The sequence below is a fragment of the Seriola dumerili genome, unplaced genomic scaffold (genome assembly GCF_002260705.1).
Source record: "Seriola dumerili isolate Sdu_G_001 unplaced genomic scaffold, Sdu_1.0 BDQW01000138.1, whole genome shotgun sequence".
Lineage (NCBI taxonomy): Eukaryota > Metazoa > Chordata > Actinopteri > Carangiformes > Carangidae > Seriola > Seriola dumerili.
This window is the reverse complement of record NW_019174393.1, coordinates 16,757,231-16,775,132: the sequence shown is the minus strand read 5'-3', so window position 1 is coordinate 16,775,132 and position 17,902 is coordinate 16,757,231. Positions and strand designations below refer to the sequence as shown.

At 43.1% G+C, this 17,902-nt stretch overlaps 1 protein-coding gene across 1 annotated transcript in view; it reads left to right on the top strand.

Annotated features, from left to right (window-relative positions):
• The first annotated feature begins 267 nt into the window (after positions 1–267).
• Positions 268–17,902, top strand: part of nav3 (neuron navigator 3) — a 205,652-nt gene continuing 188,017 nt past the window's right edge. Inside the window, exon 1 of the mRNA XM_022749315.1 lies at positions 268–525. Within this exon, the coding sequence (XP_022605036.1) occupies positions 268–525 (258 nt within the window). The remainder of the gene's footprint in view (positions 526–17,902) is intronic.

Sequence of the window (17,902 nt, the reverse complement as noted above, 5' to 3'; positions counted from 1 at the left end):
GAGCTGGAGGAAGGAGAAGCCCTCTCAGTTTCTGTGAGCCCTGCTTGCTGTAGGCTACAGAATGAGCGCAGTTGCTTTCCTCTCAGTCTGAGAGGCAACTGCTGTTTTTTTTTTTCTTTTTCTTTTCTTTTTTTTTTTAGTTTTTCCTTCCGTTCCAGTGCCAGACATCAGTGGGAGACTCTGCAGATTTGTTTCCCCTTCCCTCACAGTACTTTTCTGGACCTCTCTCCCCCTCCTGTGTTATTATTTTTGTGCTTGGGAAGTACCATGCCGGTGGTTGGCGTAGCCTCCAAGCTCAGGCAACCCTCCACAGTGGGCACGAAACCGGTGCACACGGCTCTCCCCATCCCCAGCGCGGTCAGGGCGGCCGCCTCGCAGGGCTACATGGCCCGACAGCAGGAGCTCAGGGCAGGTGAGGGCACCCCGGGGCTCTCCTGCCAGCTGTCAATCAAGTCTGATTACCAGCAGGAGAGGACGCCTGAAGGGAAGTCCAGAGCTGAGACGGAGGAAAGCAAGATCTGCAAGGTTAGTGGAGACACACACACTCTTGCTGTGTGTGTGTGTGTGTGTGTGTGTGTGTGTATAGGAAGCGTAGTGAAGCTCCACAGGTGTCAGGGATGAGCGAGCCAGCAGTGTCTCTCTGTCTGTCTCTGTCTGTCCCGCTGGTTTCCTCCATCGGGCTTTGCGCAGGTGTCTGGCCTCGCTCTGGGCTCGAGCACACGCGAATGACTCATGTGTGAGATGATGTCGCTGGTTTGTGATCATCAGAGAAGAGGGGAAACTAGATGACTAACGTATCACTGGCAGTGTATTACCTCATCCTGCTGCCCATTCACTCTGTATATAATTTACTAATGTGTGTGTGTGTGTGTGTGTGTGTGTGTGTGTGTGTGTGTGTGTGTGTGTGGAATGGAAAGTTCAGGGATTGTGTGTGTTGGAGTATTTAGTGAAGACTATTAAGATCCCCACCTGTGAAGTGAACCGTGTCAGCTCCTCTGTGGGGAGGGAGACTAATACAGAGGTAATGTGCTACCTGAGAAGCCCCACAGATGAGGGGAACATGGTGTGTATACAACCCCCCCCCCCATCCTGTCTCCTTATGCAGGGTAATATTTCAGATAGATTACCAGTGTGCCCCCCTCGCTCCCAGACTATATTCTCAATATCTCCAACAGCGTCAAAATGTTGCAGATGGTTTAATGGACGCACAGAGATCATTGTTAAGTGCTTCGCCATACTAAACTCCGTCCCTGCCAAGTTCTTTCCTTTTTGCAGAAATGTTTGGCTCAGGTTCTTCAGGCTGCAGCAGAGAAGGCGGGGTAGGTCCAATCTTGAGGAGGAAGGAGTTTTCAAAACTCCCCGCCAAATAGTTTCAGCGGCGCCTCGGCCCGTCCCACATCCAGAGCTGTCAGAGCACAAACTGAAACTTTCCTGTTTGGCCGGTTGATCTCTCCCCCCTCCCCTCCTCTCCGCCCGCTGCTGCCTCTTTCTACCGTTACAAGACTTCCTGAAAGAGACAAAAAAAAAAGAAAAGAAAAGACTCCCTGACCCTGATTCTTTTTCTGGCTCTCAGACTTCTGATACTGAACAAAGCTGCTGATTTTCCTCGTGACCCAGAGGAAACATGGGCAGAAGACATCAAAGCACGGGTCAGTGCTCCCCTGCCTCTAAATCCTCCCAGCATGTCCGTGACTGAGTCCAAATCGCCTGCAGGGTGATTATGAGAAGGGGGTGTGTGTGTGTGTGTGTGTGTGTGTGTGTGTGTGTGTGTTTCATCATTAACCTGCTGCTGAACTGGCAACTTCAGCTTGACTTTCAGCTTGTTAACGCAACTGGGTTCTTAAAAACCTCCTGTTTGGTCCATTAAAAGTAGCTGTTAGAGTTTGAGGAAGATGAAGCTGAAGACCAATGTGTCAGCATCCATCTCCCATCATGCTCTGAGAACTAAACCTTTCATGCAGGTTGTATCGGACCTTCCCTCTCAACTCGTACGTACAACTTGTTTCACGTTTAATTCATTTCAGTCCATTTTCTTCAAGCTCCTCTGTAGCAGAATTGCTGCAGTTACACTGTGGCTCTGACCTTTGCCCTGCTTCTGCTTTCTAAGACTATTCCCATGCTCTTATTGATGGAGCATCAGCTAAATTGCCTGACATGTACAATCACTGGACCTCTGTAACAGTCCCTGTCGTTGGAAAGCATGGGGGAGGCAGGCAGAAAAGCCTTGCCTGTCCCAGCCTGTTGGTGTGGGTGAGGAATGGGTGGTATGGAAGGGGTAATTAGTCTGTCTAATTGTGTTGTGTAGTCCCTTAAGAGCTTTACTCTCTGGGTTTTCGGAGGAAAACAGGCAGAGGAGGAGGAGGAGGAGTAAACGCTGTCATTACTCCTTTACGTTCACCAGCACTCCTTGTTTAGTGTGGAGTCCTATTATCGAGCGGGATCAAGCGTAGGACTGTGTGTGTGTGTGTGTGTGTGCATGCGTGTAGTGCATGACTGCATGCTTGTTTGCACACATGCCCCCCCCTCATATATATACAGTAGTGCCAGCATGTGTTGGCTTGTTTGCCTGAGGTTAAACATCCTAACCTGAGTGGTGTTTGCCAAAGTATGAATGACTTTAGTTAGTTAGTTTTGGTGGAAAATTCCACCTGTCTGGTCAATAAAGAGGTGAATAGTAAAAAGAGTATTTGTCCCATGTTATAATGGCCTCAGCATGGAGCTACTGTACCCAGTGCCTGCAGAACGATTATGACACAAGTGCAAGAAAAATAAATGAGGGCTCAGCGCTAAGGAGAGAGGAAGAAGGGATTTGTTTTCTCTTTGCTGTGGTGTTTGCAGAAGACAGCAGGCCTGATGTTGTTTTGCGCAAAGCCAAGGAGGAAGTCCAAGTGAATCTTAAGACAAGCTCCGCTGAAACAAATCCGATCTGTAGCTCAGCCCGAAGCTGAAGGCTGAAGGCCCAACCGCTGCGTTGGGACTTAGATGTTTCACATTTAACACACGTCGCCCTGGTGGAAGAAGTGCCGCTGCTCATTGAATGCCTGCTGCCAGGGGAAGTGCGCAGAGCCGATGCTACCGGGGTGTGTAACGGTGTATAAAGGGCACGAGCAGGCTAGACGAGGTTAATGTTGGACACCATTCAGATTCAGTTGTGCCTGATCTCAGCAGTATTATGACAGCCCACTTTTACTGTGTGAAGATAATCCCACGTGGATCAGCACAGCAGGCTACACCTAGTTTCATGGGAGTGTCTTTAAGTTGTGTCTGGGTTTGTGTGAGCACAGGGATGTGTTAACTTACTGTAGATACTGCAGAGCTCAACTGAACATGATGCACAGCTGTCTGGTTTGGGAATACAGTGTATATTGCCTGAACTATTGACTGCATTTAGTTAACTTGACTAATCTAACCATTAATATAATGCATTTAACCACTTGCACATGGTCTACAACTATCAACTGTCAAGATATTATTAGATTAATTAGTGTAGATGGTAATTGTGGATTGCTGTCACCATTAGGAAATTTGGTAATATGAAAAAAGTAGATATAGGTATATAGTTTACCATAAACTAATGTACAAAGTGCTGTGAGTCTATAACCTCCCTGGCTTACTTTGCATGACTGATGTTCACATACCTCCAGTTTCTCTGGTGGTGTTGTGCAACACCTGCGCTCTCATAATCCATATATGACTCTGGGCTGTCAAGGATTTTCGGACTTCCCTTCCACGATGGAGACGAGAACAAGGCAAGACGTTTGCTCTTCCTGTTGTTCTCTCCTCTGACAGTTCATATCAGTCACTGCCTCTGGCTCTGCAGGATGACGAGCTTATCTGAGGCGACTGGGCTTTAATGAAGTGTCAACGCCATCGCCACCACTGATAGGGAATTATCTTGTGCATCAAGAGTTCTGGCAGCTGTCCAAATCAGGCCGCCCGGGGACTTTTGGGTAATTTACAGTTCTTTTTGAGATAGGGCTGAAAATTGCATCACACCTTTTTTTTTCTTCTTAAATCTGCAGTATGGCAGAAGAACAAGTGATGTTGACTGTATTTATCTTCGTTTATGCTTGAAGAATTCCATGGGTGCTTAAGGGATTTACCTAAAGTTATGTCTGTTCAGTCCTTGATGCTTCCCAGCAAATGCCGTCTGATGCCTAAGTATCACATTTAAGTTTATGACAGTCAAGTGCAACCCTGTCTACTACTACAAATTATATTTCTATATAACTAAACTGTAACAACAAATAAGTTTTGTAGGAAACTTTATCGCACTTGGATGATGTTTTGTATAAAAGTAAACAGGGTATGTTTTCATCTTGCTGTACAATATCCACTTGAAGTGACTGCAGCATTATTACACTTTTTCTATGGTAATGTTTGGGCTGGTTTAATACAGAAAAGGCTCACAGTGACTTTAGACACAAGCTTTTTATTTACATTTAACGAAAACCACAATCTATCCCTTACCTTAACTGAAGTGCTTTTGTTACCTAAACCTAGATGTGACTCTGGATGTGAACCCTGGTCTACATCCACCCCAGCCACCTCCTGGCAATTATGCTGCTCTTATTGAATGTAGTGCGTAATTCATTTAAAAAAATATGTTGCCTGGCTACATTTCCTACAAAACATGTTTGCTGTTGCAGTTTAGTTGTGTATGTAAATTCTCAGAGACAGGGTTGTCTAGCCTGCTCCTGTAACCTCTTTTTCTTTAGTTTTTTGGTCCTAACCCTGAGAATATGGCCAATTAGTGAATTGAGATGAAATTTTGGTCAGGTCAGCTTCCAAACACCAGTTAGTTTAACATTTAGAGTCACACAAAAGTCCCACTTTTTATTGTGCACTTATTCTAACCCTAACAGTAAAATGTTTGGGAAACTCAAGCTGAGCCTTCTTTTTACAGGTCTCATAACTATTTTTTATAAAACATAGAGAGTATAAAAAATACAATGGTTGTATAGGCTTAAAAAAACAATTAGGTGCAGGATTAATGCACAAATACCTGAGGACTGATTTTGAAGTTATCTTTCTGTGCTGACAGTCTACACTGTTATGCCCTCTCTTCTGTCTGGATGTGTGTTATCTCAGAAATGCAGCTCATTGTATACGTGTTGCAGGCTGCTATTTAAGCTGGCCTCTGATGTGGGAATGTTGCTCCTTGTGAATAACTACATACGTGTTTGCCGGAAGTGCAGCTTAGTGCCAAACACACTCAGCCACTTAAAGAACAAAAAACATCCTGCCGATCCTCTCTCTCTCTCTCTCTCTCTCTCTCTCTCTCTCTGTCTCTCTCTCTCTCTCTCTCTGTCTCTCTCTCTGTCTTTCTCTCTCTCTCTCTCTTTTTCTCTCTCTGTCTCTCTCTCTCTCTCGTGTACATGTGGTATGTACACTGAGGAGTAAGCAGAATAATCAGGGTCTATTATTGTTTTATTTGTTTGTTTGTTTTGTGCAGCTCATACTCTGACCTGATAATACTCAAGGCAACAATATGGGTTGGTTCGAATTAAGAAAGTGAGGCAGAGTGCCTCAGGGAATAATGTTGGGGTCCAGTGAGTTTGAGTGAGTAGAATGTAAACAAACCTTCCTCTTTTCTCTGGGTGGGCCTGATGCTGCCTGTTTCTCTTGTCTTCTGTCTCCCTCTTTCTATTTTTTTTTCTTCAGTTTTTTGTTTTTCCGTTTGTATTTAGTGATATCTCCCCAGTTATTCACTTTATGTGTTATATAATTAGAACTTATTTAAAATGAAATGATAAAAATAAAGATGCATTAGGCTTCACATGCTACAAAACAGACTTAATCATGCCATTGATTTAGTGTGACATACAGCCTCTAATATTGAGCAAATATAAATGCATTTTGCATATAATCAGACTACTTTCATCTATAATCAACATTTATATTCATTAGCTCCATGACAGTGACGATTGCATCTTGTACTGAGCGTTTGTAGTGATGTGAAAGAGGAATATAAATGGGAAACTTGTAGAATATTCGATCATTTTTCTACCATCTATCTCCACAATGTTAGCATTTGACAGCTGTGCACAGCACTGGCCTACTTAACCTATGGAAAACTTCAGGAGGGATGCATTCATGATTCTGTCCAGCACATCAGTAGACAAAATGTGCTCTCTCTCTCTCTCTCTCTCTCTCTCTCTCTGTCTGTCTGTCTGGCTCTTGCCCAGCCCTTGCTCTTCCCCCTCGAGTGGCTCTGACACTGCTGAAACAACCGAGACAACACAGGGAGTGAGAGGGGGCCAACTTGTTCCAGTAGAGGGAGAGGCTGAGTGGGGTTGGAGGTGGGGGGGTGTCTGAACGTGTCCTAGTCATGGGTGGTCTGACTTGCCGTGTGCCGGACTCCATATCTGGAAGAGAAGTTGTCGTTGTGAGGGAGGTGTGAAAGCTAACCAGCAGGAAGAGCAGCGCTGCTATATTTGCACTTCTTCCAGCCAGCGAGGTCAGAGAGTGATCTTTAAAACACACTGTGATGAGCCTGGAGTGCTTGTTAGGCTTTCATTGATTCTAAAGTGCATTCTTGAAAAAGAAACTTCAACTTCAGTGAAAATGACGTGAGAGATGGCTCGAAAATTGCCTCGGTTAAAACTGCCGTAGTAGAAAGATGCAGCCCGTGACTGTTACTTTATCATAGTCTCCATGTTCTTTCTGCTGCTCTGCAGTAGTTTGTCCCTGCAACTGTAGCACCATTGCACTTGAAGGTCAACAACTCTGTGGTCTGTTCAGCCAATCAGAAATAATGTGTTAACAGGGGAGTCCACCCCAGCTCACTTGGCCTGGTCCAAGTTGGAAACATGGCAGTGATTTTTGGTCTAACACATGATTTTGAACCATAAGATTATCAAATTAACCCAAGAAAAGTAACAAAAAATCAGATTAGGTTAACATATGTTGCAGCTGAATAACTACCACTCATGTGATTCGCTCACATTTTTTGCATTAGTCCGTCCACTTCAGCAACATTCCCCCCACAGCGCTGAGATTCCTAAATGACCCCTGGGTCGAAATTGGGAAAATAGTTGAGACAATATTATGCTTTCCAGTGCTCGTTCTCCCTCGCTCTCCCTGTGCCTTTTGTCTTACACACAGTATTTCATTGCCTTTTGTGCCGCGGGGAGTCTGCTGTCGGGCCGTGGTGTTTAAATCTTGGAGTGAGAACACACAGAGCGGCTGGTGTTTACAGTACAGCCACACTGGTTAAAAATACCCTCCCCTGGAAGTACAGTCACAATGTTCACTCCAAAACACGAAGAAAAACAAGTTCAAGTACACAAGTTTAGCAGTGAAACATTTTTAGGTAGAAATCCATGAAGAAGATTCAGTGAAGGCTGAGGGTTCTTGTCGGAGTATCTTTCGTATAAAAGGCTCTTCTTTCGTAGGCTCTGAGCCTTTCTTCTGATTGGCTGACGGTTTTCTGACTGATCTAATAAAAATATAACAAATTTCAGGTAAACACTCAGAGAAACCAAATCCTGCAAGGTTGGATGGTGGGTCCAGGTGGGCGGGGCTTAGGGCATGACTGAGAGCTGTTACTGCTTTGTTATGACATCACAAAGTTGCAGAAGTCCTGATGGCTGGTTTTAAGGCTCAGTTTCTGAATACAGGCTGTGTGCATTTCTCTGTGGACTGAGGCTTTGATACTTTCACAGTATTAATATAGAACCTAGACTTGCTTTATAATCAAACAACACATGGACATCTACCTTTATATAATATGGGACCATTGACATTGTACATTTCATCTTGGTTTTTAGGTCTCCATTCAATCTCTCTGACCTAAGGCTACATAATTCAACAAATAACAGATTAAAGCAAACAAAGCCACACACTGCATCGTACTCTGAGCTTCTCTCTCTGATGTTCTGTGTGTGAGGTATCGTGGCACTGAATGGAGGCAGGAAAAAGTATAAGCATGTGCTTGTGCATGAAGGAAAGTAACCCTGCTCTCATGCAGAGGCTGGTATGGCACATAAACACATATAAACACACACACTCGCACCAGGTCTTCTTGTAGTTCAAAGGTTGGCTTGCTAATGATCCAAGAGAGGGATGCTTCACTTGTTTGTTGTTTAATACCATAGAAGAAGAAAAGCAAACACAGGAACAGATTTTATGTTAGACATGTATCTGATGCTGTAGAATCCCCTGCAGGATATTTGACTATAGAAAGAGAAAGGGCTTTTAACACTATAGGTCATCTTCTGGAGACCAACACACCCACTTAAATACACAAAGATGCACAACTAACAGCTGGAGATGTTGGGAGTGCAAAAGTCCCATCGCAGTTACAGAACCTTTTCTCAAATACTGCGGAACTTTCGTTCAGTCTTCCAGGAATTTGTCAGTTTTGTTGCCTCTGTTAACATTTATGTAAGGCAAGGCAAGTTTATTCATATAGCGCCATTCAGGCACAAGACAGTTTAAAGTGCTTTACAGAGGCATAGAAATGATGAAAGTGATAGTTCGGGTTATTTGACGTTGGGTTGTGTGAGGTACTGATCTATAGTCAGTGTATTACCTGCAGTATATTTAGATCAGCTCGTTAACAGTTGAGAGAAGCAGCAGGAGCACCGGTCCAGAAGCCGAGTGGTGAGCTGCTGTGGACTTGGTCAGCTGAAAAAATGTGTTTTAGCCACTTAAAAACATGCCCATGCTAATACCAGTTTAAGTGTGCGCTTTATTTTGAATATTTTCACCACTTTATCATGCCGTCAAACAGCCCTTTACTTTGGAACTACAGTTTGTGAACCGCTGAACTACCGTATTCAAATAACCCAAACTATCACTTTAAGAATAAGACATTAAGATGACATTAAAATTGCATTTAAAAGACAATCAAAAAAAGAATCAAAAGCAAAAATAAGCAAATGAACAGTTAAAGATTAAAAATAGGTTATGTATTTAATGTATTGGTATGCTGCAGCTTTGAGCTCTGATTTAACTGAGCTGACCTCAAGTGTTCAGGAAGCTTGTTCCACAGTTGGGGAGCATAGAAAACTAAAAGTTGCTTCACTTTGCTTGGTTTTGATTCTGGGAACACTGAATAAACCGGTCCCAGATCACCTGAGGGGTCTGAATGCTTCATAACATACAAGTAAATCAGAGACGAGACACGTTAGTGCTTTATAGACCAGTAGTAGCATTTTAAGATCTATCCTTTGACGCACAGGAAGTCAGTGATTTAAGGACCTGTGTGATGTGCTCTACTTTCTTGGTGTTAGTGATGAATCTGGGAAGATACCGTTACAGTGGTCTAGCCTGCTGGAAATAAATGCATGAACAAGAGTTTGTGTATCTTGTTCTCATTTCTTGCTTTGTTTTTAAGGTGGAAGGATGATTTTTGTCTTCATGTGTCTGTCTTTTAGTGTCAAGGTGAGAACTGACTTTTCATCTTTCTTCTAAGAATTGTTTATTAGTCGCACTGGATAGTGATATCAGACTAATCTAAAGTTTAAAGATTACCACTGTACATACATTGACACACACTGTGTACGTACACACACATTAACTTTATAAGATCAGAGAAGCTAAGCACATCCCTTAAGTAACCGTGAATGGTTATATTAAGGGCCTTGGGCAGGAGCTGCCTTAAAGGAATAGTTCAATATTTTGGAAATTCTGACTTCCTGGACACTGTGAGGTTCTTAAGCAACCAGCTGAGAGTCCAGGAAGTCACTGCCTCGGCGAACAAGAAGCTCCAGCATGTAACTTCCTGAAAACTAAAAATTGTCATTTTACTCCTTGTGGTTCTTGCATGGATTAAAGGGAAACTGGAGTACGACTGTATATGTGACAAAAGTAGTATAAAGCCGATAGTGTAGAGCCGTGTGACGTCTCAGTGATTGGACTTGGACTTAGCCTGAAGGCTACAAGTCTGAAAATCTGGGGATGTGAGAGAGAGAGAGAAGTGAACTTACCAGACCAGATCTCTGCTTGAGGCTAGTGATGTAACGCATCCGAATCTCCGATCACACTGCCGCCGGTCAGGTTGCATTATGGGTAATACAGTAGGTCTTGATAGGGAAGATGAATGGTCCACTGTAAGTCTGACAGTGTTGTAGCGCCATGTGAAACAAACAGGATGTAACATGTTAATAAGTAAGCTAAGCTGTAGAGATACTGGGAGGCTGTTGTTTTAGTAGGTTACTATAAGGTCGTAGGAGAGAGACATACTCACCTATACAAACACACACTGACACACAGGCAATGTTTTGAGTATGTAATGGCAGATCATCTTTACCTCCACCTCAGATTTCCTCCATTTGACTCTCTTTAGCTGTCTGTCAGCAGTCTCTCTGTCTGCTCTGTTTTCTTAGCGTCCCCCTCTCTCCTTCCTTTATTCCCCCTCAATCCCTCCTTTTCACATCTTCCCAGCACTTCTTTTTTTCCCCCTCCGTCTCCTGTCACCGTCTTGCTGCTCGTTCCCATTCCCAGCATTCCTCTCTGAGTACTTCCCTGGCCTCAACCTTTCTGACTGGAGTCTTTTCTCTTATTCCACTCCCTCCAACTCACTTACTGCTATTTTCCTTTGACCTTTACCCCCCCTCTTATTTTTGTATCCTTTTTTTCCATCCTTTTCACCATCATGCTCCACCCTCCACCTCTCTTATTTTTGCTCTATCTTTTCCTCTGTGATATTTATAATGAGAAAAGCAGCAGGAGAGAGTTAACACACACCTGGCCCAGTTCTGTCTCCCCGGCTGTCACAGATAACCTTTCCTCTGCTGAACGAATAGGTCACCCTCTTCTCTTCTCTTCTCTCCTCTTCTCTCCTCTCCTCTTCTCTACCTGTGACCTCGGCAGCTGCAAGACAACATCTGGGAAAGCCAAAACAACCGGTGTCAAAAGTGTCCAACCAAGCATGGACAGGAAGCAAACATGCTAACACATCCTGTAACACACGCTAACAAGGGCATGCTCCCTGTGAGTGCGTGTGCGTGTGTGTGTGTGTGTGTGTGTGTTGTTTTGAGTCTTGCAGGGAGAATGATTGCTGATGTTATGAGTCAGGCGAGCGGTCTCTGTGGTATTGACTCACGGCTTACACAGCAGCGGCAGTAGATCACTAGCTATCAACATGATTACTGGGTTTCCAAAGAGAGGTGGGGTTAGATAGAGTAATGGTAACTATACAGTCATATACATTTAACTGTACGGGCTCAGAGCGCAGATATGTCCCCATACTTTTTTAAAGGTTGTTGTTTCCAGCTGGAAGAAAACAGTGTTAATCACAGTTTACTGTAAACAAGGTCCTCGTGAGGCAGGCACCACACACAATATGCTTCTGGTAATAGAAATTCAAACATGAATGAGCTGTTGATACAAAAAACAAAAGAAACAACACCTGCAAGTGGTATTTCTTTAAATTTGATTTTTTTTTTTTTTTTAATGAAACACGAAAAGTAATGAAGGTCACAGCTGCTTGATCCGTTTGAATAAGCTGATGTATAAGCTGATCCTAGATCCACAGTATATATGTCATAATAATCATACAATCATACAAGGAAATAAGGGTTAAGACAAGTACACATTACACATTTTGTTTGTACTAAAGTAGTATGTCAACTATTATTGTATAATTTATCATATGATCTCACAATCAATTAAGTAACTTAAAGTTACCGTATTGTATGAATTGATATTTCCATGTTTTTATTGATTATAAAGCAGGTCTAAGTTCTATATCAATACTGTGAAAGTATCAAAGCCTCAGTCCAGAGAGAAATAAACACAGCCTGTATTCAGAAACTGAGCCTTAAAACCAGCCATCAGGACTTCTGGAACTTTGTGATGTCACAACAAAGCAGTCACCACTCTCAGCCATGCCCAAAGCCCCGCCCACCCAGGATTTGGTTTCTCTGAGTGTTTACCTGAAATCTGCTGTGTTTTTATTGAATCAATCAGAAAACAGTCAGCCAGTCTCAATCGCTAAGATGGTTTTTGGTTCTTAAAACCACAAATGTATCTCCTTAAGGATCATCACAGGAGAAGTGTAAAATATGGACCTTTTAAAGTTGTTGCTCAAACAGTAACCAGTATTTTTATAATTAACCACCATGATGATTTCACAATGTTTCCGAACATGGAGAAAAATAGTTGTGTTTTTATTTGGGATGGATGAACTTCGACACGTGCTGATGTTTGCAAGTTTGAATCCCAGAGGAGAAACACTCATCTCCCATCACGTGGGTAGGCTACATTTGAGCAAAACTTCATCTCCAGTTGCTCCTCAGTAAAACAAAACAAAAAACAAAAAAAAGTTGTGGTTGCAGTTGGTAGTTCCCAGGTGTGAATGTTTGTAGCAGCATGAAAGTGAAACAGAGTGCTGCTGAAAAACAGCATCAATCATCCATCCCTGGGTTACATTTAAGGCCTGACTATGGGATGTTTTTGATAAATAAATAGAAAACACAAACCAACCCTCAGACGCAGATGGCAGGATGAAAAGCTCGCTCTGGTGGGATACTGGGTGGTGGTTTGTTGCTGTACCCTCCCTTGGCACAAGCTTTTACAGGGCGCTTAACAGAGCGAGCACACATGTTTTTTTGGAGTGGTTAGCCCTCACATTTAGACTCATCATTACCCACAACCAGCGCCTATGTTCTCATTATTTTTCCACTTTTTTTTTTTTCTCAATCCAGACATGTAGGTTTTCCTTATTTTCTGCATTTTGCATGTGCACGCCTTATGTAAGAGCCAATAAAATGCCAAATGGAAATCATTACACTTTCTCATATATTTCTGTATGTTTACTCTGAGCAGCGAGAGATTTTCTTGCATGCATTTCATGGAATCTTTCATTCAAATTGCCTCACAGTACCATGTGTGCATGTTTAACATGGGTGGCCTCTGTTAGGTCAAACCCCCAACCCTTGCCCCTTACTCTCCCTGAATTTAAAATGTTGAAATCTGAGAGATCATTCTGAAATGCAACATAGCTGTCAGTCGGTCTTTCTACTATCGTCATGGCAGTGCTGGACACTGATGTACATGCCTCTCGAAAGTTTACGGTTCTGGAAAGATCATGCAGGTCAAGGCAGACTCAGTGATCCTAACGCACTCATGAGATCATCGGCTGACTCAGTGGTGCGTGACCCCTCCAGCCTCTGGACAGTCTGCAGAGCATTATGGCAGCATTTGATGTGTCCATGGCCTTTTGGTAACAGTAAATGGAGTGTGAAACTGCATGTTGCAAAGTTGCAACTGGAGCCTTGTGGGTGCACGTCTGTGTCTGTGCGTCTGTGTCAATAAAAGTGAAACGAAATGAAATGAGGTTTTTACAGTAATATAAATTATAAAGCAGTTTTTCAGTAGTGGGAGGTTTGGTGGTTCGGTGGTCTCGCAGCGAGGAGAACTTGGACTGAATCCCTGGCCCTGGTGCTTTCTGTATGTGGTGTGCCTGTTCACACCGTGTTCATGTGTGTAGAAGAGACTCATCATAGGTATGATTCTACAACACACTTAATGGCATCACACTGAGTTTTGCACAGACCCACCACAATTTGGAAAAGAAAATGAGAAAGTGATTTTTTGTCAGTGCATCTACTTATAATTTTAGTTGACTTTATGTGTGGTCTTGACTCCATGTTTTGGAAAGCCAGGTCTTAATGATCCACATCTGTCCCACAGTATTCCTACTGTACTCCACTGTCCTGATATTGCTCTTCCTCTGGGCTGCAGGTGGACCTCTTTTGCACCAAAGCACAAAACAGCTTGCTATTAAAAAAAAAAAGTCATTTCCGCCTCAACATCACAACCTTATAGCGTCTGCAGTTCCACTATATTAAGTTTGCCTATAAAGTATATTAACTGCCATTAATGAGTGTTAAACATGAACCACTGGCCCTTGACAGCGTCTCAAGAGATGGGGAGCTGAAGTCTAATTCCACCCTCCCCTGTCGCTTTCTCTCTCCCCTCCTTCCTCCGCCTCCCTCCATCAGCCTCCCCACATGGCCAACAAAGCTCTGCTGTTTTGGGCCGGAGCAAGTTTTCTCACAGGATAAGTCTCCTGACACACATTGGAGTTTGGTTTTATTTACTGGCTGCTGTTGTTGTTAATCCCACGTGAAAGCTCAAACTCGCTTTTAACAACCTTGGTTTTTTTTTTTTTCATTGATGCATCCTCTGAGCCCTTTTTGGCGCTCTGCTCATTTCCTCTCCCAACTCAGCAGCCTTGATTGTTGTCATTTAAACTAGCAGTAGGTTGCATCTGCAATGATGACAGTGGCATTGCTAAAGCTAACGTCCAGAGGGAGTCCGGGAAATATCTTCTCTGTCCCTGTTGATGAATACTAGTTACTGTTTAAGATTCATTCTTTGGCATAATCTTCTTAATAGTGAAATAACCCTCCTCACATGGTAGAGTAGTAGGGACTTGCATACAAGGGGAATATTTGCCTGTGTCAACATTGGAAGGTCATTGTCTCAACCATGCGTTTACAGGTTCAGGGTTGAGGTCAGACTTTAGCCCATAAGGGAGGTATGTGAAAGCTTGAGCAAATGAGCAAACGTGTTCCATCCATAATCCCTTAATGATGTGAAAGGGCTGTCGGCCATCTTGGACTGAAGGGACTCATTACAGGAGTCTTAATGAGAGGACAAGAGGTTCCTTGTAGCAGCTACCAAGGTTCACGTGCTGATGGGCCATTTGCCAATAGCTTGCCTGACCAAATCAGCTGTCCCTCTGGAAATAAACAAGAGGCTTTTTTTAACTGCACCATCCTACTTTCCAATGCAGATGCCCTCAAACTATGAACAGCGTTTAACCTGAAGCACAATGAAGGCAGATGATGTTTAAAAGTCCCATATTTTAAACTTTTTTGGTGATTTATTAAAAGTGTTGATCTGTAAGAAGATATATTTTTGGTTTTAAGAACCAAAAACCACCTCAATGTAGTTTTACATCTCCTCTCTCAGGGTCTCTCTGGAGCTCTAGTAGCAACAGGTCGGTGAGCCAATCAGAAGAGAGGAGGCTCTGAGTCTGTCTTCTGGTTGGCTGACTGTTTTCTGAACGATCTAATAAAAATACATCAGATTTCAGGTAAACACTCAGAGAATCCAAATCCCGCAAGGTTGGATGGTGGGTCCAGGTGGGCGGGGCATGGTGCATAGCTGAGAGCAGTGACTGCTTTGTTGTGACATCACAAAGTTACAGGAAGTTCTGACAGCTCATTTTAAGGCTCCGTTTCTGAATACAGGCTGTGTGCATTTCTCTGTGGACTGAGGCTTTGATACTTTCACAGTATTAATATAGAACCTAGACCTGATCTATAATCAAACAACACGTGGACACCTACCTTTACACTATATGGGACCTTTAAAATATCTTTCCCTTGTTCTTTTCCTTTATTACATCTGTAAATGTGCAGTTTGGAGATTTGAAGACATATCAGGGGTCAGCTTCTTTTATTTGCATTTATATTTTAATTAGAGAGTCGTCAGTACAGAGATGAGAGGAACTGGGGGAAGAAAGAGAGGGAATAACAGTCTCTGATCAGATTTGATCAATTTTCAAAGCCACAGCTGATTGGCGGAACTGAATGATAATTTAGGGGGGAAGTGCTTGGAGAAGAAATGCACAGGAGAGAAGAGTCAAAGAGAGGGATGGAAAAGACTGAGAGCAGTTATAATGAGTGGAGAGGATATGATTCATGTGGAGAGGCTGATGCAAAATGTGTTGTCTGCCCTTCACTTTAAATTCCACTTCACTCCCTTAACCACATATTAACAGGGAACGTGCCACTTTTCTACTCTGTTATATGACATAAAATTACCTGGTTGCTGAATGTTTATTTGTATCATAATTTTGCCATTTTATGTATGTAACATTATAGATTGTAATTTTAAAGTCAAATTTACTAATTAATGAACTAACAAATTAATTAATTGAGCTGAATACCAGTTTTCTTTTTTCTTTGCAAGATTTATTGGAACCTATTTGCACACAAAACTTTCCAGTACAGTAACATGGAAGGTATCAGTACACCTGACACCTGACCCTCATCTGATTGGAGATTTCTCTCAGTTTGATACAACATTTTCAACCAAATGATGAAATAATTTCCATTTTAAAAACATAGAATTCTCTGTCATATTAATGGGAATAACTAGTATACATAACACAAAGTAATTTGGCTATATTATCTTTATTCATTAAAGTAAAATCAAAAATTATTGACTCACTGTAAGTCAAGCTCACAAGAGTGTGTCCTGAACAATAAAATGTTGTGTCATGGATGGATTGGGGTTTACAGTGTTGGGTTGAGCTGAGTTGTGAGTCTGCTGTCCAGACTGGAGAAGGAAGGTCATTCCACCCTTGAGGAACCAGGAAGTACAAGGGTTGAAGTCGTTCAGACAGAGGGACAACCTCTCAGAGAAGGGAGGGCAAAGCAGTCAATAGTAGCAGCACTGTTTCTTTTATTATTTAGGACTTATTCAAAGAACATGTGGATGGTAGGAGTTAACTCGCCGCTGGATTGGAAGCAGATGCAGGCACCTCATTCAAGTTTAAAACCTTAATCGCTCTCTGTATCTGGCTCCCTCTTTTTTGGCCTTGTGGAGAGAACAGCTGAAGGTAAGATACCTAGAGGGAGGGGGTGGTTGGGGGTTAGGATGTGGGGGAAGGAAATCAGAACGGTGGGAAAGAAAAGTGTGATCCTGAAGGGAGAGGAGAAATAGTGGTAGTTGTGTCAGGGACGCTGCCTCACACCATAACTTAAGGAACAGAATATTACTCTGTAGGTTACGGTTGGAGTCAAGCCATTTGAATTAAGTTGCAATGGGGCGTGAGAGCAGGAGAAGAAGGAGAGGAAGTGGATTGAGGGTGGAGGACTAAAACCATATGCCAGGCTGATCTTATGGGATTGGGAGGTGGATGCAGTGTGGGCCAGGTGCTACATGTCAAGGGATACCCAAGGTAGTTCGACAAAATCGAACCTAAAGAAAGTTCTGTCCATGACTTGAGAATCTTGTGTATAGATGAAGAAGGAGTGAACCGTCATCATCCTCTACACATGATCTCCCTAACGGGAAATTAAACTTTATGTGCCACTGGCTATGTGACACTTGATCACACACATTCCCTACTAATCAATCCATTCTTCTATCCACGCAGAGGGAATCACACAGAAGTGTCAGGATGAGTCTAAGTAGGTTTATGGTAGTATGGAGACCGGCAAACATCGCCTCTTCTTCTCTTGCTGTCATCAGATCGGTGCTGGCTGATATTAATTTCCGTGAGTTTGACAGGGGCCATTAGTCTTAGAGAGGAGGCTTGAGTTACAGTGTTTAGGGGGGTAAGGATCCACTCGCACAGGGAGCTGTATATACAGTGTGCGTTACACAATAGCCCAGACCATAGAGAGGGAAAAGCTGTTGGACAGACAGTATTGGAAGTGTGGGAAAGCCAGTCCGCCTTGCATGCTGGCAGATACCTGCTTCTAGTCATTCGTCGTCAGAGTAGAAGATCTGTTCAATGACTTTAAATGGGAATATTTAGCTGAGCATGTTATGATGTTGGATTTAAACAAAGTTGATGCTTATTGCAGAGGGCAGCCGCACTCTGCGTAAAACACAGGATGAGTATTTGACAGAGTTTGATACTTATTGATAGTCCCATGTGTCTGTTGGGGCTATTTGTAAGAAGCACCAGGAGGAAAACTTTAATGTTGTGTACCAGCAGACCTCAGGTGGACTAAAGCCAAGCCAACTGAGGCCGTGTTGCTGGTCCTTTGTGCTGACTGTGCACCAGGATGTTTGAGTTCTCCTCATGATCGCTGTGCTGCTCCCCAGATGTGTTGAATGAGCAGGAGGAGGAAGGGCTGGTCTCGCGGGAGCCTTCTGGCCGTCTGCTGGTCAATCCCATGCAGCATTTCCCCCGGTACACACA